Genomic DNA, 25,183 nt, shown 5'->3' with positions numbered 1-25,183 from the left:
TCCAAAGCTCCACGTGCTCAACCTTGGATGTTTAAGGATCTCCCTGTTGGCCCTCGAAAGGCAGGGCTCGTATCATTGTAGGAGCCAGCAGTTCCTTTTGTAAACCACATCCAGTCCACTCAGAACACATGCTCATATTCCTTACCTCCTTCAGCCCAGAGAGCATCGGAATTGGCACCCTGGGTGAAAACAAACCATAGTCTGTCCAGCTGTGCATGCTGCCTCCAGCCGCCTTGTCCAGAGACTTTTAACGGCCCCGCCTCTCCTCTCTACCCTCAGGCCATCAGGATTTCCTCCTGAAAGTCACAGTCTGCCCAAGAAGCCACTGTGAATCGATAGCCCACAGGTTTCGCCAAACCTCTTAAAGAACAATTTGTGTTTTCCACCTGTCTCGCGCCTTGAGTAATGAAGTGGATGAGTTTCCCACCCACTGTGCGCATTAGCAGTTCCTTTCATCTGTACGAATGGTACAAACTGCTGCCTTTTCGAGTGTCAAGAGTTGCCCCCAGTTCTGCCTTCCAGGATTTGAGGAGAAAGACTGCATTTGAACATTTGTCCTCTCAGTGATTTGAACAACTTTGGTCATTCCTTATCTCCTTCTGTCCTCATCTGGCCTCTCCTTCTCCCTCTGCCATCCCTTGTGTTTGACGATTTTAGTGCCCCCTTTACGCAGCGCTCAAATCTGAAGACAGCCCTCCGTGCGGGCATGTGATGGTTCTGTGCAAACACAGTGCACTAATTTATGCACACTTCCTTCCAGTTAAGCCAGACCTTTGGTTTTGTTTTCCTTCTGGGTCACACAGCAGCCTCTTGGGCTGGTGTCTTTAAGGAACACTCTGTAGCGACTATGACATCCTTTTCTGAGTTGTGCTCCCAGAAGGAGCCCAGATTCTTCCTGCCAGGGCCTGGCCTGGCACGGGCCTGCCGGGAGCCCCTCTGCCCAGATCTCTGCTCTCACACAGCCCTCAGCTCAGCCGGGATTTCTCCCCAGCCGGCAGCACGTCCACCTGCCAAGGGCTTCCCTGATCGTCTGATTACCTGGGGCCTTCGCTGCTTAGTTCCTCTCCTACACAGTTTATGGAAAGGTGCAGAATAAAAGGCCTAGAATTGGGCCCCAAAAGAATTGAATCTAGAAGCGAACGGAGAAAGGGATCTGTTTGTTGCTGTCTGCACTGTTCCTTATCAATGACAAACTATTTGGCACCAAAGGTTCTTAATTTTGAAAGTAACCTTGTCAAAAGCTTTTGAAAACTAAACACAATTTCCCTTCCCACTAATTTATTTACCCCCTCCAGGAACAATAACAGGTTCTGATCGCACTTTACAGAAATCCTACTTCCTCCCTCTCAAAGGGCACAGAACAGAGCATGCGTAAGAGCCCCAGCTTCCCAGCCATACAGATGGGGCTTTGATTTTTGCCTGTGCCACTTACTAATAAAGTGCCCTGGGGCAAGTTACTCAATCTCCGCCAGCCTCAGTTTTCTCATCTTTAAAATGGGAATAATAGTGCTGACTTCATATATTGGCTGTGGAATTAAATGAGGCAAGGGATATGAAATGGTTGGCATATAATATAATTGGTTTACTACCGTTGTGGATTCCGACTCCTAGTGACCATGTGCACAGCACAGCGGAACCCTGCCCGGTCTTTTTGCACCATCCTCCCATCTTCGATGCTCTATCAGACAATGCTCTGCTGCTATTCATAGGGTTTTCATGGCGAATTTCTGGGAAGTGGGTGGCCAGGTCCTCCTTCCTAGTCTGTCTACTCTGGAAGCTCCACTGAAACCTGTCCACCATGGGTGACTCTGCTGGTATTGGAAATCCCGATGGTAGAGTTTTCAGCATCACAACAATAAGTAGCCACCTCAGTATGACAATTGACAGACGAGTGGTGTGGTTCCCTGACTGGGAAACAAACGTAGGCTGCAACAGTGACAAGGCTGAATCTTAACCACTAGACCACCAGGGCTATATATATAATATAACAGGGCTCAATTAACCGATAGCTATTATTCGTTTGATAATCTTATATTACTGAGTACGTCTTTTTGAACATCCAGGTTTCACTTTTTATGGAAAGGCGTTTCCTTGGTGGTAAACTCCTTGGCTGTCAGTACCATTAGTTATACATTTTATTCATGCATTCAGCATGCACATATATTGTACATCTCACGTATATAGAGGACCTAGGAGCCAGCCGCTGGTCCCGGGCCTGGAAGAGCTCAAGGGGTGGTAGAAGAAGGAAACACACCAAAAACTAATATGTAACTAGTCTTTAACACAGACATTCTCTCAACGGACTGATTCCCATTCTTTCCAGTCAAGTTTTTGGCCAAAGGAAAAGATGTGGATTTTCCCAAGATCCCTCTGCAAATTTGTCACTAGGTAGGAATAGCTCAAAACCCTTGCCTTCCAAATTCTTTATATTCTCTTATATTAAAAGAACCGGGTTCTTTTGGAGCCCCTAGCCAACAGTGCTGCATTTTCATCCACACCTGTGTATTTTGAAAATGCTTAGATAAAAGCCCGCCAATCTCTGTGATTCAGTGAATCCAGTTTTAAAGTAGATAGAGAGCATCCTGATCAGTCTTGAAGGTAATTTGAAGTGGGAAAGACAGGTAAATTTTCAGTGCCTGCAAAATGCTTTGCACTGTGATCATCATCAGATGACAGTCCGTCTGATTCTCTACATGAGCCTTTCCAGAATGTTTTTTTTGAATCATTTTCTGGGTTTGGAGAATAGTATAGAGTCCACAGACAAAAAAATTTTTCCCAACAAATGTCTTAGTTGCAGCTGATCAGTCACATTCTGTGGGTTTCTTTCCAATGAAAATACTTCCTTGAAATTAGAATAAGACTTAGATATCACATGGCTGTATTTCCTTAATTTGTTTCCTTCTTTTCTCATCAAATTCATTCCCAAAAGAGCTCAGCAGTATCTTCCTCCGTGACCGTTCAATGGCGGTCTGGGCAAGGGGGAAAGACCACTATTTTCAGCCTCATAGGATGAGATGTGACACTCAGCACTGGGCCTTCACATGGACAAGCTAGGTAGTGGGAGAGAAGGCACCAGAACAACCCATCAGGTTGTTGTTCTCATCGTTATGCCTTGTTTAGCACCCCATGAAAAGGTGGAAACCACACACACAATGCTTATAAATCAGATCACTTCAAATCCACAAGTATTTGTTTAGTGTTCTTAATAGTTACTGTGTTTCACGTGCCAAGTCTTAATCATCCTGCATAGTTCTCTTAATCTTCCATCAGAAGAAGTCTTAATATTTTGTGGTAACCCATTCCTTCTCCTAACAGCCCTCCAGGACAGGAGGTCCGGTAGACGATCCCTCCCGTTTTGTGTGCGGAGAAAGAGGGGCCCAGACGGAACCAGCTGTGAGCTCAAACCTCCACCTGCCCACCAACCAATCTTCTCACTTCCCTGGCATTTCCTCCAGGCCTTGATACCACCCGGCTCCCTCAAGCAGGATATGCCATGCCATGCCATCTAAAATGCCTCTGTCTCTGCTTAAGGGCCCAGCCCGCCCCAGCACCTTCCTCGTTAGGTAGCACAACCAAGGGGACGACTCCCCTGGTGACCAACACCACTTCCAAAAGGCTGAGCCACCAGCCCAGTCACTCACCCCCATCTGGCTGGGCTTGGTCACCCGGAACAAGTGTGAAAATGCCACCTTTGCATGCAGGAATCCGAAAGAAATTGGAAACCTGCTGTTAGCTCCATTCCCACTCTCTTCTCATGTTTGCTGTTATTTTTTAACACTTTTTTTTTTCTCATAAAAGCACTATCCTCTTCCCCAGAGCTTGCCTGTAGCGAAGGCATGGTCTGTACAACTGCAATTATTTCAGAGAACAGATGGAGTGAGGAGCAGAAAGTCTGTTAATAGTAATAGAAATGCTACATGTTAACCTGGACAGCACATGATGACAGTCCCATGACTACCCGTTCTGTTCCCACCAGCTGGGCACCAAAGCAGGAATGAGATATTCACAAACACAGCCATCAGCCACGTAGCCACCTAAAGTTAGAACTCAAATTCCTTCACACGAGGGGCCTTGGCGACTGCAGCGGCCTAGGCCGGGAGCAGAGGAGGCCAAGCCACGGCTCAGCGCCAGGCCCAGCAGAATTGCCCCGGCTCTGGTTCAACTGCCAAGGCTTCCTGGGTCAGCCGAGGCCCGGGTCTAGCTTTTAGACAAACGCCGAACTTGCTGGCCCTAGCCAGGAGCCGATCCATCCAGCACTTCCTGTCAGTGCTCTTGGGAGGAGGCGTTAGGTCTGACTGAGCTGCCTTTGACTTGCTGGGAGGCAGCGGGTGAGTGAGAGGCCTGGCTCGGGCGCCAGGGGCCTCAGTTCCCCTAGGCTGAGGCCCAGAGAGATGCAGGCGAAGGCTCCAGAGCAAGAGACGCAGCGTCAGCGCCAGCAATCCAATGAGCGTGTCCAGCTCTGGGACCAGAAATCTCTTCCTCTTCTGGCAGATGGAAAAAAAAGTCTTATTCTCACAGAGGAAATGGGTCAATTTATTTCAACAAATATTTCTGAAGCATCTACTGTGTGCAAGAAAACATGTTGGCACTTCAGGAACCACAAAGAAATAATGGTCCCTACCTTCAAGAAACTGATAATACAATGGGAGGGACCAAGAGAAGCCCACATGTAAGCAGAGACATAGCAGCCTGTGATATAGTCCCAGCAGAGGCACAAACAAAACACTACTGGGGTTCGGATAGTAAGGACATCCTACCTGCTTTGAGGGTCTCAGAAGACGTCTTCATAGAGGCGGTGGGTAGCATTTGAGATGTGTCTTGACGAGTGGGAAGGATTTTCCGATGGGCAGAGAGACCAGTACAAATAAAGGCACAAAGGCAGAGAGGCAAGAATCGCATCAGAGATGAGGAACGTTCCCAGGCCGTGTGGGCGCGTGTAGGGCCGCGGGGGGAGCAGCCAGCGAGCGGATTGAGAGCCAGCTCTAGAAGACCTCAAAGGCCAGGCTCCGAAGTTGATGTTTAAGTTATAAGTCTGCGGTGAGCTGTTTCTTAGACAGATTACCAGGCACTTGTGTGCTTGGAAGAGCCGATTCGGCACTTCTCTTTCCAGCTCGGCATTCTGTGTCCTCTTGTGGGTACCTTGGATGGACCATGGTGTGAATATTTACCCATGAAAACGATCAAGCACTGGAAATTAGGGCTTGTTCTCGTTTGGTTTTTTGGGTTTTGTTTGTTTTCCAGAGGATTACCAAGATGCCCCTAGATTGCTCTGATAAGCAGCAGCGGACAAGTGGGAAGGGAGGTGGAGAGGGGAGAAGTCCGGTTAGGCCATGGTTGAAGCCCTAGAGGCAGGCGCTAGCTCAGACCTCCCCCGAGGGTGTCACAGAGGAGGAGGAAGGGCCAGCCGGATTCCAGAGAGACCCTAAGCTTGGAAATCACAAAGAACCGGGCATGGCTGGAGAAGGAAGGGTCAAAGACGACTCGTATTTTGAATTTGGTGACTGGCAAAATGGCTGTGTCATTCACAGAAATAGGGAAGTCAGAGGAGGAGGTGAGTGGGGTAGACGTGGACTTGGCTGGGAGATGGAGGTATTCGCTTGACAACGAAGTAGACGAGAGAAATGACCCACATGCTACGTTGCAAGCTGTCCTCTTCCTCTCCCTCCCTTCTGTTTCCTCTCCTCCCTTCTTCCCTCCAGTGCGGCCACCATCTCATTTCATCTCTCGACATGTGGCGATTTCTCCTGCCTGCTTGGCTGCCCATGTGGCTTTGAAATTTAAATAAGTCCCTCAGCTTTATTAAGATAGAAAAGTTGCAGTGGACCCGAGGGACACAGCGCAGGCTTTGTGGGGGGAGGAGAGTCCAGAGACCCCGTCAAGATTTGAACTCAGCACTCGGCCAACCCCGCCCTTGGCACACAGCCAGCGTGCTGGGAGCCGGGGCCAGGGTCCCTCCCCAGCCACCTAAAGCAGGCAGATGCTGTGGAGGGACCGTTGTCCCCAGAGGACTGGGCAGCACAGTGGCAGAAGGCACTTGATTCAGAGATGCTGGAACATGTTGCCAACAAGTACATCTTTGTAGTATGAATGTTTTAAACTACACAAGTGTCCAGAGACCCAGGTGTGGAAGAATTTGCAACACACAAACAAATACCGTACCGTTGTGAATAAGAGCCCACCCCAAAACTGCCCCTCTGCCTCCAGCCCTGCGCCTGTCCTTCTGTTCAGGAAGAAGAAGGTGGAACTGGGAGACAAAGGACGTGGTTTTCAATCTCAGAGAAGCCAATCGCTTGTTCACAATGACTGGCATTTATTGATTGCTTAACGCACGCCGGGCACTATTCTGAGCCACTCATTAATTCACTTAATGTGCGTAACAATCTAAGAGAAAAGCACTATGATTATTATTATCTCTGTTTTATAGATAATGAACCTGAGGCCCAGAGAGTTTTGGCAACTTGCCCAAGGCTGCACAGCATCTGAGTAGGATTCACATCCCTAAAGTCTCTCGCCTCAGACGGATCCTCCGGTCCTTCTGAGCCTCAAATGGTGCATCTGCAGACTCATCACAATAATCTCCACTTAGAGGGTGTTCCCTGCAGTGGCCCCTTGCTCCCAGCAACGTGACTCTGGCCACACCAAATTATGGCCTTAACTGACCCAGACCTGCAATCTCTGACTCAAATATCTGGCCTTTGCCAAATCATCCTTTATTCTTCCTCATGGACTATCACCTTCTCTGAAGACTTACTCCCTGCTGCCACTCCCTTCTGCACGGAAGTGTTGGTCCCTCACCTGTGGTCCCATGGCCTTTGCGAGTGTGTCCATCCCAGCGTCACATTGTACTGTCATTGTCCACGCATCTGCCTCCCACGTTAGCCTGTGAGCCATTCAAGGGCATCTTTGTACAGATGGAGTATAGGATGTAGCCCCAGGAGCTGAACTAGTTGAAGAAATGGGGACCTTCAGCCCGAACAAAAGGTGATCATGTGTCTCTCATTATTGCCTTCAAATGTCCGGTGGGTGGCCATGTGCAAGAAGGCCTTGTTCTACGCAGTTCCAGAAGAAAGAACAGGACAAAGTGTGAGTTTTCAGGGAGAGTTTTTGGTTCCACGAGACATAGTCTTTTCTAGCAATCTGAGCTGTACTTGAAGGAGTTGTGTCTCCAGGGAGCGCAGGGCACCCGTGCCTGGGAGCGCCGTGGAGACGCTGGACGGTTGCTGGCTAGGTTTGCTCTAAAAGAACCTCGGGCTCTATTTCTTCAAGTTTTCAGGGTTCTGCAATCTGTCCCATCCCCAGGGGAACCAAGTTCACGAAAAGAGAGAGCGTTAGAGGGAAGCGAGGGCTGCATGTGCGGTGTAGGCTTTCAACAGCATGCTTGTCCCCTCTTGGTCGCAGGATGGCTGCTACACATCCAACATCACATCCACGTTCCAAGAAGGACGAAGCGGAATGGGTAAAGGGACAAAAGGCAAGAATGCTTTTCTCCTGGTGAGCCTTTGCCTTCTATTCAGGAAGAGAAGCCTTCCCAGGGACATTCTCCTACATCTTCTTGACCAGAACATAGCCTGCCCTTGGTGTAGGAGAGGCTGAGAGATCCCGTATTGTAGCTTTCCAGCCTCTGTAGTAGAGGAAGGCGAGGAAGGCCAGCTGATCCACAGCGACTACACAACACCTTTTCCCTAATGTGTCAAAGTGTGGCATGAGCCCCAGCTCCCGAGTTGAGGTGCCTCTGTCCACAGAGCCCAGAAAGTGTCTTTGTCAGCAGCTGTGGAAGGAAAGGCTGTCCTTCTGAATGTCAGCCTGAAATGTGAGTCGGTCCTCAGGCATGAAAGACTTTGGGCTCCAAGGGCAACTCCCGCCTGCATCCTGGAGGGACCATCAGCCCTGGTGAGGAACAGCTGTTACACGCAACCTCCCCCAGGAAGAAGGCTCTTAACTAGATTTCCCATACAGAACTTTGTGGGGGAGGTTCAAACACAACCAACCTACTGTAGGCTAAATTTGTATTCCAACCAACATCATAATGACTAGTGGGGATGGAGGGTGACTTGTGTTTGTGACTTCAGCTTCTCGATTTGGTACTCAAGCACCTCAATCTTCAGGGCCCCGAGCACAACGGCCCCCCGGTGGGGGAAGCCTGTCCCCTTTATGTAGAGGGCACGTGGTGTTCCCTGCGCGTGCACTAAGCAAGAAGGAAGAACCCTGGGGCTTCGTCAGTGGTGGGTTTGGTCAGGGACTTTGGGGAGCCAGACTTTAGGATATAGTTCTCACCCCTAACCCTACGTTAGGGTCACCTGGGAAACCTCCAAATCCACAGTGATGCCTGGGCCCTACTCCAGACCCCTTAAGTCGAGGGCCCAGCCTCGGTGGCCTTGAGAAGCTCCCCTCGTGATTCTAACATTCAGGCAGGGGTGGGGGCTCTCCACTCAACTTGACCATGAACCTCAACCTTATCAGGTCACTGTGACCTTCTGCTCAAGAATGAGTGGCGCAGGCGACGAGCCATGTCCATAACCACATGAGAAAATGGGAGGGATGCCGTGCTACACACTCCCCAGGTCCCTGTATTCTCCAAACGGGCTTGGTGGCTACCTGAGTCACAAGGGGCCAAGTGCCCTGTTTTAAAATGTACCTGAGATGTGTTTTAATGGGGTGTGGTAAGACACGCAGACAGAAATGATAGTCATAAGGGAAGATGTTTGTACTCACAGATCCCTAGAAACGGCACACCAACTAGGGTCACATGGGGAAGCAACAGGGTCAGGCAGGAGGCAGAGGGAGTGAGGAGAATGTGTGGGTGAGAATCTTCATTGAGATTTTCATCAGGAAAAAATGGGCAAGAGAGGAGAAGCAGGGCAGATAGGTTTAGGATTGGCTGGTTTGAATAATGCCAGTGGACTCTGGGGCGTCAGGGCAGCCCTAGTTGTCTGGCACCTGGCCCTGCGATGTTCGGCCGGGGGATAGAGGCTCCGCCTAGTGAAGGAGGTGCTGTGAGGTATGGGCTCTGGATTGGCACGTTTGCGTTTGAAGAGCACGCTTTCCTTTGGGCTGAGTGTTTGCTGCGCCTAGGAATTGGCTGGCCCTGGGAGGGGCAGTCTCTCCAAGGTCAACAAGGGCCTAGATGTCAAAGCATCAGAAAATGAAAGACATGATTAAGGTGGGCTCTGCCTTCTCAGTACTTCTAGGACCGGGGACTGTCACCGAAATCCCTTCATGTTCTGTCCGAAGAACACTCTTCATTCCTCCTCTGTGGGAAAGGCGCACAGCATCCGTGAACGGAGAGGTGCGGGCAGAAGGCCCCGGAGACTTTCGAGTGCCCTCCGTGTCAGGGGGTCCTCTGCCCAGGCATCTCCGCCTTGCAGAGGCGTGGCCCGCTGCTCTGCCTCTCAGAATGACCACTCTCAGGCCATGCTGACCATCCCTCACACGGAGCAGCCTAACAGCCCCATCGTCCATCACTGGGCCCGCGTGGGCCCACCCCCACCCACCACCTGCAGGAATTCTCTCTCTATGACTGGTCTCTGACTATGTCACCCTACACCTGCGTGTACAAACCTCCTGGGCATATGCAACCTTGTCTGTCTCCCTATCACCTTCGCTGGCCTCCTCCACTGCCCGTCTGGTTCTCCTCCCCTCGGCCTGGGGCACTCTGCACCCCTGACCAGGAATAACGTGCTGCTCCCTCTCGTGCCTCTGCGGCCTCGTACATGCTGTTTCCTTTGGTTGGCACGGCCTTCCCTCCTGGGCAACTTCCATTTGTCAGGACCCAGATCAGAGGCAGCATCCTCTGTGAGGCGGAGTTGATCACCTCCTCAGGTTTGCGACCGCAGCACTAGCAGGGTGCCTGGCTAGAGCACAGAGGACGCTTGGATTATGTGCATACACATCCAGCTCCCCATTAGACCACTCTCTCCTCCAAGGCAGATGCCATGTCTCTCTCATCTCTCATCCTCACCCTCTCATGGTGCTTAGTATATGGTAAGGGCTCAGTCAATGCTTGTTGGGTGAATGAATGAAGGAACAAGTGAACCACCTGGGGCAGGTGCAGTGTTTGTTTCATTTATTCATTCAAAAATGTTTGTTGAGTGTCTACTGTGCTCTGCAGGGGATATAATGGTGAGCAGACACCATCCCTGCTTTTGAGGAGGGTATGGTCTCGTGGGAGACACAGACATTAATTAAAAACTATGCCAATGAATATATAATTGATTGTAAACTGAGATGAGTGTCTGAGGGAAAGAAAAGTGAGAATGTTTAACAAAGGAACTTAACCTAGAACAGGGGTTACGGGACACTCCTCTGAAACTGAATCCTGAACTGGGTTCTGAAGTATGAACAGGAGTTCACTAGATGAAAGGGCTGAGAGGGAGTGAGGAAATATTGCAGACACAAAGAAAACATACACAAAGGCCGTGAGGTGGGAAGGAGCATGGCAAACCCTAGAAACAGAAAGGCCTGTGCAAGTGGAATAGAATGTGAGGGGACAGGTGTACAAGATGACCAGGAGGGGTGGGCAGGGGCCAGAGTACTCAAGGCCTCACAGAACACATTAAGGACCATGGAAAGCCAGTGAAGGATTTTAAGCAGCAGGATAACACGATCTTACTTTGTTTTGAAAAAATATTCTGAATCAGGCTGGAAAATTGATTACAGAGTCAAAGCAGATAGGAAGAAACCAGTTAGGAAGCTGTTAGAGTAGACAAGACAAAAGATGAAAGCAGCTTGGGCTGAGCTGGTGGTGTGAGGATGAGGGGAAACCAGTAGTTGTGAGAGGCGTTTGGGAGGCGGAATTGACAAGACTTGGTGGTGGATTGGAAGTGGAGGGCAAGAGTGGGGATCATAAAGAGGATGACTCCTGGGTTTCTAGTTTGCAATACCAGATGGACGGTGTCTTCATTCACGGAAATAGGAAACTCTGGAAGACCAGGCAGTGTTGTTGGGATGGTTAGTGTGAGGTGAAACAGCCAAGGGGAGATGTGAAGTGGGTTATTGAGCAGAGGGTCTGGAGCTCCAAGTGTTGTGGGTTAGAGAAATGAATGTGGCTCTGGGTTGATACTCCTGAGAAGGAGGTTAGAGTGATAAGAAAGCCTAGGATCCAGCCCCGAGGAAAATGAGCCTTGAGGAAGACGAATGGCATGGAATCACGGAAGTCAAAGGCAGAAGGCATTTTCATAAAAAAGGAGTGGCCCACCTTGTCAAGCGCAGCGGAGAGAGATGCCAAATATGATGAGGAGTGGAAAGTGTCCATTGGATTTGGTGACGTGGAGGTGGTGACACCAGCAAGGGCTGTAGCAGAAGAGATGAGGGCAGAGCAGGTTAAAGAGTAAGTGGGAGGTGAGAAAAGGGAGACGTGTGTGTTGACAGCTCTTTCATGGAGTTTGCCTGTGAAGTGGGGAGGAGGTGAGGGTGAGGGGTCGCTGGGGAGGCTATGGAGCCAAGGAAGGCATTTTTTAAAGATGACAGACTAGATCATGTCTTAATGATGAGGAGGAATAGGAGAATCTTCAGGAAAGAGATGGAAGGGAGAGAGTCCAAAGGTGGAGGAAGTGATCTCATCCCTCTTGGGGGCTTAGGCCATTCAACTTTCCCAGTATAAGAGGAAGGGAGAGAGGTTGAGTGTAGATACACTGAGGGTTTGCAGGTCTTGAGGAAAACCTTGAAGAACTTACCACACAGTGGCTTCAGTTTTCTCTGAGAAGTTATTGCCAAGAAAGTTACCTGCTAAGAGAGGGTTGGGGGGAGTTGGGAAGGTTGGAGGTTTAAGGATATCAGAGAAGCTTCGAAATCTTGGAAAGCCATTACCAAGAGTGGGGTATCAAGCTGACTTGAGAATTGCAGAGCAGTATTGAGGGCCTATAATTAAGCTGGTGACCAAAAATTATGGCGAAGCCAACCTTCCCAGTGATGTGAGCTTCTCCTGGAATGCTCACTGCTCAGGTCACACACAGAAGTAAAGGAAAGTTGGATTTACCCAGCTTTTGGGTTATTTGAAGAAAATAGGTTTGGATGATAGAGGGACAAAAGAATTCAGGTTTGGCAATTTGGGACACAAGTGAAGAAAGGAGGGAGCTGATGGGCTGGGAGAAAGAACAGTTGCCAGTGGTCTAGAGGTCCCCTTGAGGTCAAAGATTAGTCCTGGTAGGCACAGCTGAAGACGCAAGCTGGACAGAGAGGAGGTTGTGGCCAGAACTAGTGACTTTTGAAGGTGGAGCAGTTTGGGAGGATGACAGTTTCAGAATGTGACTGTGGGAGTTGATAGTTGAGATATAGAAAGAGAAGATTGCTTAAGATGCAAAGATGCAGGAACCAGAGAGGCTATGGTGCTGGATGAGTGCTCCCCATGTTTGCTGAAATCACCAGGATGACTGCATGACTTGGAAAGAGAGGAAGGCTGCTGACGAGCAGGTGCCAATGTCTCTGATGAAAAACAGCAGCAACCAGGGGGCCATAGATGATAACAACCAAGACAAAAAGAGGACATACGGTTGAATGGCCTAAGCCACGAAGAAGGACACGGCAGCAGGAAGCAATGACACCTCCCTGGATCCTGAGCCTGGGGTTTGTGAGGCATGAGAACACACACCAGCACTTGAGAGGAAGGGGCTCAGGGGAGGCCCTGTTCAGGGGAGAGCCAGGCAAAAGCAAGGAAGTGGACAGAGCAATTTATGGAGAGACAGAGGATGCAGGGTAGACGGCTTGTTATCCACCGGCATTTCCAGAGGGCGGAGTGGAAGGGTTTGGAGGCAGATAAGGAATGGAGGACTGGCTCAGAGGCAAAGAAAAAGGCATTTAGGGCATAACGGTGTGGTGGAGGACCGATGGCTGGGAAGGAGCTTGGGGGCTTTGACTGAGGAAAGCCTCTACAGGAGACAGGGGAGACTGGGGCTCAACAGTCTCTCTGGAGGTGGCCAGCGGGGCAGTGGACAGAAGACTGGCTCTCTGGGCCTGAGGAGTCAGTGTCAGTGGGTACTCTCTGCTCGCCTGGGTTGCAGGGGCTATCCCTGAAGCTGACATTTCCCTGCCGGAGTAATCAGGGCCATGGCGAGGGACAGTAAGTAGACAACCTCATGCACAGATGGTAGTTGAGGGCAGAAGCCAGACGGTCAAGAATGAGGCAAATCCAGCTCTGACGACGGCTCAGAGTAGAGTTCCAGACCAAGAGCCCCTTCCCTGTCCACCTTCTTCATTTCCACTCTCCCCGCTGCTCCCAGTTTCCCTAACTCCTAGTTGGGACACACCTGTTAAAATTCCTCCTGGAATGATAAAAAGATAAATTTAAAAGAGACAAAAGATTCATACAGACATTCACCAAAGAAGATCTACAAATAGTCGATAAGGACATGAAAAGATGCTCAACATCACTAGTCATAAGGGAAATGTAAATTAAAAACACAATGAGATGCCACTTTCCACCTGCTAGAGTGGCTACAATCAAAAAGACACAAAATACCAAGTGTTGATAAGGACATGGGGCAACTGGAAATTCGTACACTCTGGTGGGATTGCAAAATGGTGCAACAACTTTGGAAAAACAGTTTGGCAGTTTCTTAATATGTTAAACATAAAATTAACATATGACCCAGCTATTCCATTCTAGGTATCTTCCCAAGAGAATTGAAAACATATGTCCACAGAAAGACTTGTAGCAAATGTTCATGGCATAAATGATTCATAATAGCAAAAAGCAGAAAACCCAAATGTCCATCAACTGGATAAAAAAAATCCATACTGGGCCAGGCCAGTGGCATAGCAGTGAAGCTCACATGCTCTGCTTTGGCAACCCAAGTTTCGTGGGTTTGGATCCCAGGCACGGACCTAGCACCACTTGTCAAGCCATGCTTTGGTGGCGTCCCACATAAAATAGAGGAAGATTGGGAACAGATGTTAGCTCAGCGACAATCTTCCTCAAGCAAAAAAAAAAAAAAAAATCCATACCAATATCCATATAATGGAATACTATTTGGCAATAAAAAGGGGTGAAGTCCTGATATATGCTACAATATGGTTGAACTCAAAAACCTTACTCTGAGTGACAGAAGCCAGGCACAAAAGACCACATATTATATGATTCCATTTATGTGAAATGTTAAGGGAAGGCAAAAAGGAGATTGTAGAGACAGAAAGTAGATTAGTGATTGCCTGGAGCTGGGGAAGGGAACAGGTGACTGCAAATGGGCACAAGGTTTCTTTTTGGGGTGACGAAAATGTCCTAAATGTAGATTATGGTGATGGTTGCACAACTGTGTTAATTTACTAAAAATTGCTGAAATACATGCTTAAAAGGGGTGAAGTTTGTGGTATGGAAATTATACTTCAATATAACTGTTTAAAAAAGTTCATCCGACAAGTCCAGATCTAATTCTCGTTCTCTGTTGCCCTCATAATCTCAGAGCTCCGGGGCTTGTAACCTGGCTTCCTCACCTTGCTTGTGCCCTGCGCACCAGGCCCGGAGCCCTGATCCCGCAGCTGCCCTGCCCTAGCTGCCCGCTAGTACGGAGCAAGGATTCCCCCAAGCAATCCCTGCCCCAAAGGGACCAGGCCATCCCTCTTTCCCACTCGGCATCAGTGCCAGACCCTAGAGACAGCGTCTCCCAGATAACACCATGTGATTACTGTACATTGCACTGTGTTTCATAATTTTAGTTTATTTTTAGCAGATGGTATAGTCACGTGGCCCAAAAATCACAGTGCTAGAACAAGCATATAGGAGAGGTCTCCATCCCGCTCTGTCCCATCTACCCATATCACCACCACCACCCACATCCTCTATTCATTCGTTTATTTGTTTAAATATCCTTCCAGAATTTGTTTCTACAAATACAAACCAATGTGAAGAAATATCTTATTTTCTCTTTCCTGTATAAAAATAAGGTAAGGTACTAGAAACATTGTTCTGTACCTTGCTTTTTTCACTTAATTCATCCTGGGGAGCTTTTCCTATCAGATCTTAGAGGTCTTCAATATTTTTTACAGCTATAAGGTATTCCATTGTGAGTATGTATCCATGTTTATTAACCAATCCCCGACTGATGGACACGAGTTATTTCCTAGTTTTGCATTATGGACAGGGCTGAAATGAATATCTTATATAAAAGTCATTTCACAAATATGCAGATATCTTTAGGGGGAAAAAATCACAGAAATGGGATGACTGAGTCAAAAGATAAACTGCCCCCATTTTGCATCCCACAGCATGTATGAGGCTTCCCCACACCCCCGCCAACAGAGCACTGTCGGGCTCCAAGCTTTGCAGGCTTTGCAAAATGTTTGACGAGGACATTGATTCCATCTTGCTTTCTTCAAGCAGGATTACTTTTTTTTTTTTATATTTCTAAATTTTGTTTTCTTGTGGTAAGAACGTGAGATCTACTCCCTTGGATTTTAAAGTGTATAATACGATGTTATTAACTACAGGCGCAGTGTTGTACGGCAGATCTCTAGAACTTACTCATCTTGCATAATTCAAACTTCACACTTGTTGAACGGCAATTGCCCCATTTCCCCCTCCCCCCGGCCCCTGGCAATCACCGTGCTGCTCTCTGCTTCTACGAGTTTGACTATTTAGATGCCTCATATAAGTGGAGTCATACACTATTTGTCCTTCTGTGACAGGTTTATTTCACTTAGCATAATGTCCTCATGGTTCATTCATGTTGTTGCAAATGACAGAATTTCTTTCTTTTTTTGAGGCTGAATAATATTCCATTGTGTGTGTTTACTACGTTATCTTTAACCATTCATCCATTGATGAACATTTAGATTTGTTTCCACATCTTGGCCATATAAATAACGCTGCAAAGAACACGGGAGTGCAGATGTCTCTTTGAGATCCTGATTTCAATTCTTTTAGATAAGCACCCAGAAGTAGGACTGCTGGGTCATATAAGCAGGATTACTTTCACATTATATCTAGACATTTCAGAATCCACTGAATGGATGTTAGAACCTGAAGGAAAGTAGACCACCTAGCTCTGTCTCTTCCGTTTCCAGGAACAAGCCAGAGAGGAGAAATACTTAGCTGAGTCCCAGCCCACAGTGCAATGAGCATTCATGGCTACCTATTGCGTGCCCGCCATTCACTAGATCTATGTGACACCCCCAAAGAAGTATAAAATGGTCTCTGTCCCGAGCAAGAAGACATGCGGCGAGTACAAAGATCTCAGGAGGTGAATCCATTGTTGGAAGTGCTGACTACATGTCTTGCTCTTGGCTGTGCCTGCAGGATGGCCCACCGTGGTCAGACATGAGTGTCACGTGCCAAGAGACTAGCTGATCTCCTTTACTCCACCCTAACCAGCTGATGTGCTCCAAGGACCTGCAGAGAACAGGCGGGGGCCTGGGTCAGACTTCCAGAAGTCTAGCTAAGAGCCAAGCTCTTGAACAGCCTGTTTCCCAATTTATCTGGTGAGCACCACCCCCCTCTCTGCCAAATATTTGCTAGGGAGCTTCTGTTGGCAATGGGGGTCTTTGAAAGGGCTGGGAACCAGCTCCCAGACTGCACTGAGAGACAAGGTACAAGACCATTGCCACAGAAGCCCTCTCCTTCCTGCTGAGTTTTTGAAGAGGTCTGCTATGGAGTTGCCTAGCAGGAAGGGGATGTAGGGTAAATCTCAGATGTAAGCACCTCAGAGAGCGCCATGCAACACAGACTCACCCACGAAGACCAATCTCCTAGTTCCCCACTAGACAAGCAGACATCAGTGTAGGAGAGCAGCAGTGGGGGGTGGGGAGAGACAGTGACAGGGAGGCGGGAAGGAGGAGAAGCCTGCCGTTCCCTGGGTATTGTCTGACCAGGAGAAGACTGAGGGTTCTGAGACTTCTTACAGCGGCTTTTGTTAAAGTACAAATCTTTTTTTCTAAGTGTAAAAACAATGCATTTTATTGAAGCAACTTTGGGAAATGCAGAAAAGCATAAAGAAGAAAATAGTTCATAATTACCCGTCATTTAGAGACAATCAGTCAACAGCTCAGCTCCTGTCTTCCTAGTTCTCTTTCTTTGGAGAGGTCTATATGTGTCTGATGGATGTCTTTGGTCTCCTCTTTTGGATCACAAAGACAATGAAATTATATGTTACACAAGATTTTGTAACCTACCCATTGCTTCTACATACCTTAAACATTCGGGATAAAGATTGTTTTTAAATGTCAATTTTATAGATAAAAATGAAATTTGATTTATAATTTGCATATCTTTGAGTGCAATTGAGCATTTGTTCATGTGTTTGCTGATCATTTATATTGCTTGTTTTATGAGTTGCTTGCTCATGTCATTTATTTTTCCATTGGGTTATTACTCTTTTTCTTATTGATTTAAAAAATACTTTATATAGTAAGAATGTTAACCCTTTATCATGGCTCTTGTAAATATTTTCTCCCGGCTTATTGTCTTTGAATTTTGCTTTCTTTTTTTGTCATATAAAAGTTTCAAAATTATATCTAGTTGAAAATATCAATCTTTTCCCTCATGCCACTTACTGTTAACAGTTTGCTGTGTGCTCTTCCAGACATTTTCTATGCATATGCAAATATATCTATAAATATATATATAGTTAGATACAAGAAGTTTTCCTGCACATTTTAGATGATATTGTACACACTAATCCGCAGCTTCCTTCTTTTGCGTAGTAATATGTTGTGGATATTTTCCCGTGTTAAAATATAAAGATCTAACTCTAACAAAGTACTCCATTATATGAATTTACTATAATTTTATTAAGTTTTCGTTTTTACACTTAAATCTGGAAGTTTTTTGGCGTATGAGAGAAACAGAGACTGAAGTTTACTCGTTCCGTGTGGTGAGCCAGTTGTCTCCATAGCACTTACAGAATGATGTGCGCTTTCCCTGCTGAGCTGAAATAACTTTGTCATGTATTAAATGTCATATGCTTAATGATGATGTGATCACATACTAAATACACTTATGTTAAGGGTGTGATTTTCTCTCTAGATTCTATATTCTGCTTCCTTTACTTATTAATTCCTTAATCAACTCCACATTGTTTTAATTATTGTGCCTTTCTAATACATTTTAATATCTACAAAACCAACACCATCCAGCTATTTCATCTTTTTCAATATTGCTTTGGCTAATTCTTTTTTTTTTTCTGCTTTTACGCTGAGCTTTAGAATCATTCCAGAAAGTTCCCAAAACAACATCTATTTAGGATTTTAATTGGGATTGTGTTACATTAACTAATTGATTAAGAGATTATTGACATATTTGCAAATGATTATTTTGATTTAAAAGCATAGTATGTCTCTTTCCATCTATTCAAGATTTCTTTTTACTTACATCAGGAATGTTTTGATTTCTTTGCATATGCCTTGGATTTTTCATCAAGTTTATTCCCAGATATTTTATGTTATTTATTACAAATGTAAATGGGATTTTAAAAGTATATTTTCTGACAACTATTAGGCTGTAGGAAAAGTACTGATTTTGTGTGCATTTTCGCTTTACTGAATATTAGTCCAGCTGTTTCCAGCTGAATCTTTTGGATTTCTTGTGGAGGCAGTCATGTCATTTGCAAAATAATTAATGAAAAGACAGAAAGAGGATAGATGGTTTTATTTATTCTTTTACAGCCTTTATACTTTGTTTATGTTTGGTTTTTTATTGCTTTGGCTAGGACCAATTCTTGGATGTATCACTTAGATAGTCTTTCTCTCTGGGATTGCATTCGGATCACACACACACACACACACACACAGGCTCTTTAAGTCATAATCTTACTTTCCCCCTAATATTTTCATCACTTTATCCTTTTCTTCTGAGTTCTTAGAGATTTCCTTGGGCTTTATGCTCTCATTTACTTTCCTCTAATATCTAATAAGTGGTTTACTGCTTCTTTTGGATTTTAACATTCAACAAACTATCTTTAGCTCTAAACTACTCCTCTTTGGAAAGTTGCCAGTGATTCCCGGGTTGTCATGGCCAGTGCTGTTTTGTGATCCTCTCCCTTGATGGCTCTGTTGGTACTGACCCTAGCCCCACTTTCCTTGAACCCTTTTTCTCTTCGCTATGCTCCCTGGTTCTCCTCCTCACCGTCTTCTCCTCAGTCTCTCCTCTCCCCGCCCCTCTGAGTTCCCAGAATTCTTTTGTTCTTACTCTAAAGTTCTCCCCAACAGTCTCATCCATCCCATGTCCACTACCCACATGCCAAGTCTTGAGAGCGCTCTAGCCTCATAGCTCCATCCAAAGGACGTCTCTGCCTGCATGTTTCCACACCGAACTCGCTGTCTCCCAAATTTGTTACTCCTAATATTCATGCTACCGTAGTCCACCTAACTTCCCAAGAGAGAACCCCAGAGTCATCCTGGGCCTCTCCCCCTCCCACATCTGCCTGTCAGTTACCTCGTACTGGTGACTGTAGGTACGAATGCCTCTCCTTTCGCTCTATCTCTATTGCTCCTAGTTGAATTTTCAAGCCCTCATGATCCTTCTTTGCAATATCCCAGTTGTCCTTTTTTTCCTATGCTTTTAGTCTTTTACTCTTCCTCATCATGTGCCTTCCCAAAGCCACATTTAACCATGTCAGTTGTCTATTCAAACAATTTGAGTGGGTCCTGTTACAAAACAAATTATAAACGACTTAAGACATGTAAGGCTTTCTATTATCTGGTCTCAATAATCTTTCAGCCTTGTCGCCTACCATTCCTTTCTAGATGCCCTGTCTCCCAGCACACCAAGATTCTGGCCATTCCCCAGAGACCGCATGCCTTTGAACACACCCTTCTCTTTGCCTAGAGAGGCCTTTACTTGACACTGTATCAGCTCATGCTTCAAAATCAAGCTCACAAGACAACTCTGTGAAGCCTTCCTAGGCTCCCTCCTCTGTGCTCCCTTAATACCTGGCAAGTGCTCCTCTACTCAGGCACTTCACATGCCGTACTTATGTCTGTCTCTCCCTCCAGATCCGGAGGAGGCCCAGAACTCTTCTCCATTTATCTTACTTCTTACTCTCTTACTCCCTTCTCTTCCATCTTACTCGCCAGTCTAAGTCCCTATCCACGTTAGGCTCAATAACCACTTATTCCACGTCTGCACCTGAACAGTTAAAAAGCACACAGCTGTAGGATGTAATATGGCGTAGTAACCTCACTACGTACCTGTGATACATTCAGTTTCTCACTTTCCAAAATGATTATTTCACACCTTCTTCTCTGTCCCCAAACTTCCTATAATCCCTCTTGCCCTGATGACCTTCCTCTAATTTCACTGAGAAAATAGAAGGAATCACAAGACAGTATTGTCATTGCTTGCCACCACATCTTCCAGTTCCCCTGCATCTTAATGCGTGTCCTTTGCACCCACCAAAGGCTGGCCCCCGGACTTTTGCTCTGGATCTTCTCCCCTCCCACCCCCCAGATTCTTGCCTCTTGCATTCATTCCCATGCTCCTGTCTACCATCTATATCTCCCTTTCTACTGGACCGTTTCCATGCGCCTGCAAACATGCTTGACTGTCACACATCTTTTCAAAAATCATAATAAAAAAAGATCTCTTGACTCTTCCTTCCTATCTAGTGACAGTCACTCCACATCTCAGCTGTCCTTTGCACTAAAATTTCTTTTTTTATCATTTTTACCTATTGTGATCAAACATCAGTCCTTTCTAGTCCAATGAAACTGGTGTTGCCAAGATAACAGCGATCTCCAAGTTGTCAAATCACATTGTCACATCTGTGTCCTCATCTTGCTCTACCTTTCGGCAGCGTCTGCCACAGGTGACCGCATGGAACACTTTCTGCCCTAGCTTCCACGATACCTACTTTTCAGGCATCCCCCCACCTCCCTGGTTTCACAGGCTCCTTTGCCAGATTCTGCTCTTTTTCAACATTAGCATGTTCTAAAGTTCAGCCATGACACCTCTTTTCTTCTCCATGTCTAATCTCTCCATGAGTAATCTCATTATTCTATGGATTTAAGCCCCACTCCTCAGCCGGGCCTACAAAGGCTTCTGCGGTGGGGCCTTCACCCACCTGCCAACCCTGCCGTGTCGAGCCCCCGGCCACATGGCGCTCTTTCTGTTCCCCAGACCCTTGCTTTCTCCCACTCGAAGGCCTTTGGAGCAGCTGTTTCCTCTTCTCAGAGTGCTTCTCCCTCTCGCCCCACTTTATTTTATTTTAATCGTAGCACTAATCACAGCTTTACATTTCCTGTTTTTTGTGTTTTTTTAAATCTGTCTCTTACCTAGAAGAAAAGCTTCCTGAAAGCATGGGTCACACTCTCCTGTTCTCTGTTGGGTCCCTACCACCTAGACTAGTTTCTGGCACATAGTAGGTATTGAGCAAATGCTTGTTGAAGGAATGAATGGCACTTCTTGCAGTTGGCATGGTTCCTGACAGACGGGAAGCTCTCGCAGAGTTGCTGAATGAAAAGTGAGTCTCTCAGACTCCACCAAGAGCGTCCTGAGAACAGAAGCCCTGTCTCGGGTCTCCTGTTTCCTCTGCAGTACCCGGCACAGCACGTTGCTGGGAACTCGGGTGCATAGGAAATAGGTTGTTTGACTTCTTCTTCATAAAGGGAAAGCGGCTACTGAGCTAACTGCTTAATGGGCTTCTATTTCCCTGAGAATAAACACGTGACACAAGAGGAATGTCATGAGATCAAGGGTGAACTGGGTAGGAAGCCATGGGGTTGGTCAGTCATTTTAGCCAGAACTGAGCTAAAAGGAGAGTCTGCACCTTGTGGTTTTCCTGTCGGAATTCTAGATGCTACATTTGCTTTTGGTGAATGTGTTACAGGGTGCAACCTACATCCTGGTGATGGTGGATCCGGATGCCCCTAGCCGATCTTCTCCCAGTGCCCAATTCTGGAGACATTGGCTGGTGACAGACATCAAGGTAAGCAGGCCAGGAGGCACTTTCTGATTTATGTGGGATTGTAGCTGAAAGATTATCATTCTGTGCAGTTCTCAGCTCTCAGTAAGGAGGGTTGAGGACTCTGATAAGCAAGGACTTCTTTGTCAGATTGCCTGCAGCACCCACCTGTCACAGCACCTCCCCAAGATTTCTAACAATTTCAAAAAATGTCCCAGGATCAGTGGTGCACAGGTCAACAGTCTCTCAGGATAAAAGGTAGGAGGGGAAAGCCCCAATTTGTAGTGTTTGCTGATTCCTGTAGTATAACTATTCCCATCTTGGCCAATTTCAAGCTACTGATGATTTAATGACTGAGTCACAAGATTCCTGAAAATTTAACAATTGGCTCCAGCACATCACTGCCAGGGGCCTGGATTTGGGGCACCGGGTGATCCTGTGCAGTCCTGGTGGCGGTACTGGCCAGGGGGGATCCCGCAGGAGCGCCTCCTCCTGGTGGGCCAGAGGCGCGGCAATTTCCTTTTCTTTGGACAGAAACAAGTGGCCTCCCCTCATTTTTGCCCCTTTGTCATCACCATAATTGTGAAGAAGCCTGGTACACCCTAGCCGAAGTAGGTCTGAGGAATGCAAATCTGGTGGATTGTTATTGGGCATTATGTGGGGGAAAAAAAGGCTCTATTGCCAAACAAATTTTGGAGACTCTGAGTTAAACAATTAATCCCATTCATCACTGAAGGGCTTTTTAGAGCCTTGAATATCATAACATGCACTGTATAATATGCATTTATTTTCCAATCTCATTTGACTATTGAATCTTTTGTTCACGAGTGCTTGGCAGTGCACTTTGGGAAAATCCACACTAGCTTCAGGCATCTGTGCCTAGAAAGCCTGCGGATGGCCTTTGTATGGCGCGTGCAAAGGCATCAAGCCCGTAAGACAATGGGAACTCAGAACTAGGAAGACTAAGTTTGGATCCAGGCTTGGCTGGTTCCCAACTCTGTGGTCTCCATCAAGCGTCTTGAACCCTCTGGGCATTTTGTCTTTTTCCGTAAGACAGGAACCCTGTTACCTTCTCTATGTGGTTGTTGTGATGATCCAGTGAGAGAGCCTACTGAGAGCACTTGCTAACATGTAGAGAATGCCACAAATACAAGGAGTTTATGTTTTCCCTTCTAAAGTTATGGGGTGGAGGAAGGGGTATCAGTCTGAACTAGCTACTGACTCTCCTGAGGAAGCCAGGGGCTCTCAGCCACTGGAGTGGGGGTGTGGGGGGAGTTGCCCTGGCAACCGAGCCCTGCCCAGTGACCACAGGCCCTTCAGAAGGTGCTCAGGTGGACAGTGCCTCCTTGGAGGCAGCCCTGGCTGCGGCCGTGGGAGGAGCTCCCTCCAGGAGACTTCCGGCAGCAGCTTCTTGGACAGCGTCTGAGCCAGGCTCCCGAGGGAAAGCAGGGGTGTTGCTCCAACCTATTCCCCTCCGAGCGCCCCTGGGCCTACTGAAGAGCCTTGAAACACCACAAACTCGCAAAGGGGCAGACCTGGAGGAGGCTCATGCTGCCAGGCAGGGAGGGGAAAGATTCTGGATCCTGCCCCAATAGAGAGCATTGCCATTTTTTGAACTTGGGACACCTGGTGGTCATAAGGGGGTGAAACTCTCAAGAGAGTAGTATTGCTCTGGACGCCACATTTACAGTCTGCCCCACGCACACGAGGCTTTCTGGAAGAGGGGTCTGCTGGGCAATTCTGAGGCCAGGTTTCAGAAGCTGTGGAGAATGGAATGATTTCAGAGTGAGGGGCCTTGGGGCCACGAGACTCCCTCCCTTCCAGGCCTGCAGTACCCTGGGCCGCCTCCCCCACCTCAGTGTGCACTCAGGACCGTTCTCTCACAAAGCCACGCTGCAAACCTGGGTTCAGCCTCAGCATCCCAGCTTAGAAGCAGAGCAGGTGGCAGGTGGCAGCTGTCCAGCAAGGCTGCTAAGCCACAGAGCTTACCAGGGCCACCTGGCGGGTATGCCCTTGGCCTGCCGGCTTAGGCTGGAGGAGGCTTCGGTTTCAGTCGAGTTTTCACCCACTTTCCATGATCTGGGGGTCCAGCAGGAAGCAGCAGCCCTCCTCAGCTATATCCGCTCAGCCGGCCCACCAGCTCCCAAATTCCACCAACTGCCAAGCCAGTGTACAAACCAGGCTGTGGAGGTCTCAGGCTGTGGCCTTTGGCCAGAGGAAGAGAGGGCTCCAATCAAACCCAGAAGCACTTCCCCTGGGGTGGCGTCAGTGCTGCTGAGGGGTCTCAAACATCAGAGCGCATTTGCAGCAGCCGGCCAGCTTGTTGAAATGCACATTCCCGGGCACCACCTCAAGCAGTCAGAGAGAACACAGCGTCCACACTTAACAAGCACCCAGGAAGAGCTTAGCACCTTGAAGGAAGACGGAAGCGTTCAGCGTCAGAATGCCTTGGTCACTGTTAATATCACCCATTTGTGGAACGATTTTCAAGTGAAAATCACTTTTGAAACTTCCTTTTGATCTTTGCCATCACTTTGTGAACTAGGCATTGTCCCCGTTTTATAGATGGAGACAGCAAAGCTTGGAGAGACTGAGTGACGGGTCTCTCAGCCTGCGGGTTGTCGGCGTGGGTCTTCAATCCAGGCCCCCCAACTTCAGCCTGCACGCCCTTCCTGCCGTCCCGTGTGATCTGTGTTCACATCGCACCTCTCCTGCCAGGTCCACTGTGGCAAGGGGCGTGCCACCATGCCCTGTCTGTCAGGTGGGAGACAGAATCTCTGGGTTCCCCCACCATCCCAGGGCTCTAATTCCCATTACCTTTTATGGGTGGATGCTTCTGGGTAACCTCCCCAGGGAATGCTGTCTTGGTAAACAAATGCACCTGATAAACATTTTGAACCCCATAAAAGTATTTCATCACCCCTTAGCAGTAAGCAGCCTCAGCTATAAGGCCTGCCATAAAGTCACTCCCTATGGACAGGGAGTGACGATGGCCCTGAGACACACAATAACCACAGAGGCAAACATGGTGGAAGCTAGGCTGGCCTTGGTATCAGGGGCCCAGGCCTAATTGGGTCACCATGGCCCTGGGAGCCCCTCAGCAGAGACAATCTTCAGACTGTTTGCCCAGATTGAAACAGGACCTCAATCAGTTCTTAGGAATATAGGAACCATCTGCAGTCACCCAAAGAGGACAGCAGGGGCTAGGAGAGAGTAGGAGAAAGCTCTAGTCCTTAAATAAAAACTAGGAACTGGAGAGAACTCCATCAGGAGGGGCCAGCGTTCATGGTAGCCATTGTTCATTTAATTCAGCAAGTATAGATCGACCGCTATTTGCTACGGCGTGGCATTTAAGAACA

General features: G+C 47.5%; 1 protein-coding gene across 1 annotated transcript in view; it reads left to right on the top strand.

Annotated features, from left to right (window-relative positions):
• The window catches only part of PEBP4 (phosphatidylethanolamine binding protein 4), a 186,343-nt gene that overhangs the window by 72,020 nt on the left and 89,140 nt on the right, over positions 1-25,183 (top strand). The window contains 1 exon segment of the mRNA XM_070261264.1: positions 21,750-21,848. Within this exon segment, the coding sequence (XP_070117365.1) occupies positions 21,750-21,848 (99 nt within the window).

This window comes from Equus caballus, chromosome 2 (assembly GCF_041296265.1).
Source record: "Equus caballus isolate H_3958 breed thoroughbred chromosome 2, TB-T2T, whole genome shotgun sequence".
Lineage (NCBI taxonomy): Eukaryota > Metazoa > Chordata > Mammalia > Perissodactyla > Equidae > Equus > Equus caballus.
This window is presented reverse-complemented; position numbering and strand designations above follow the sequence as displayed.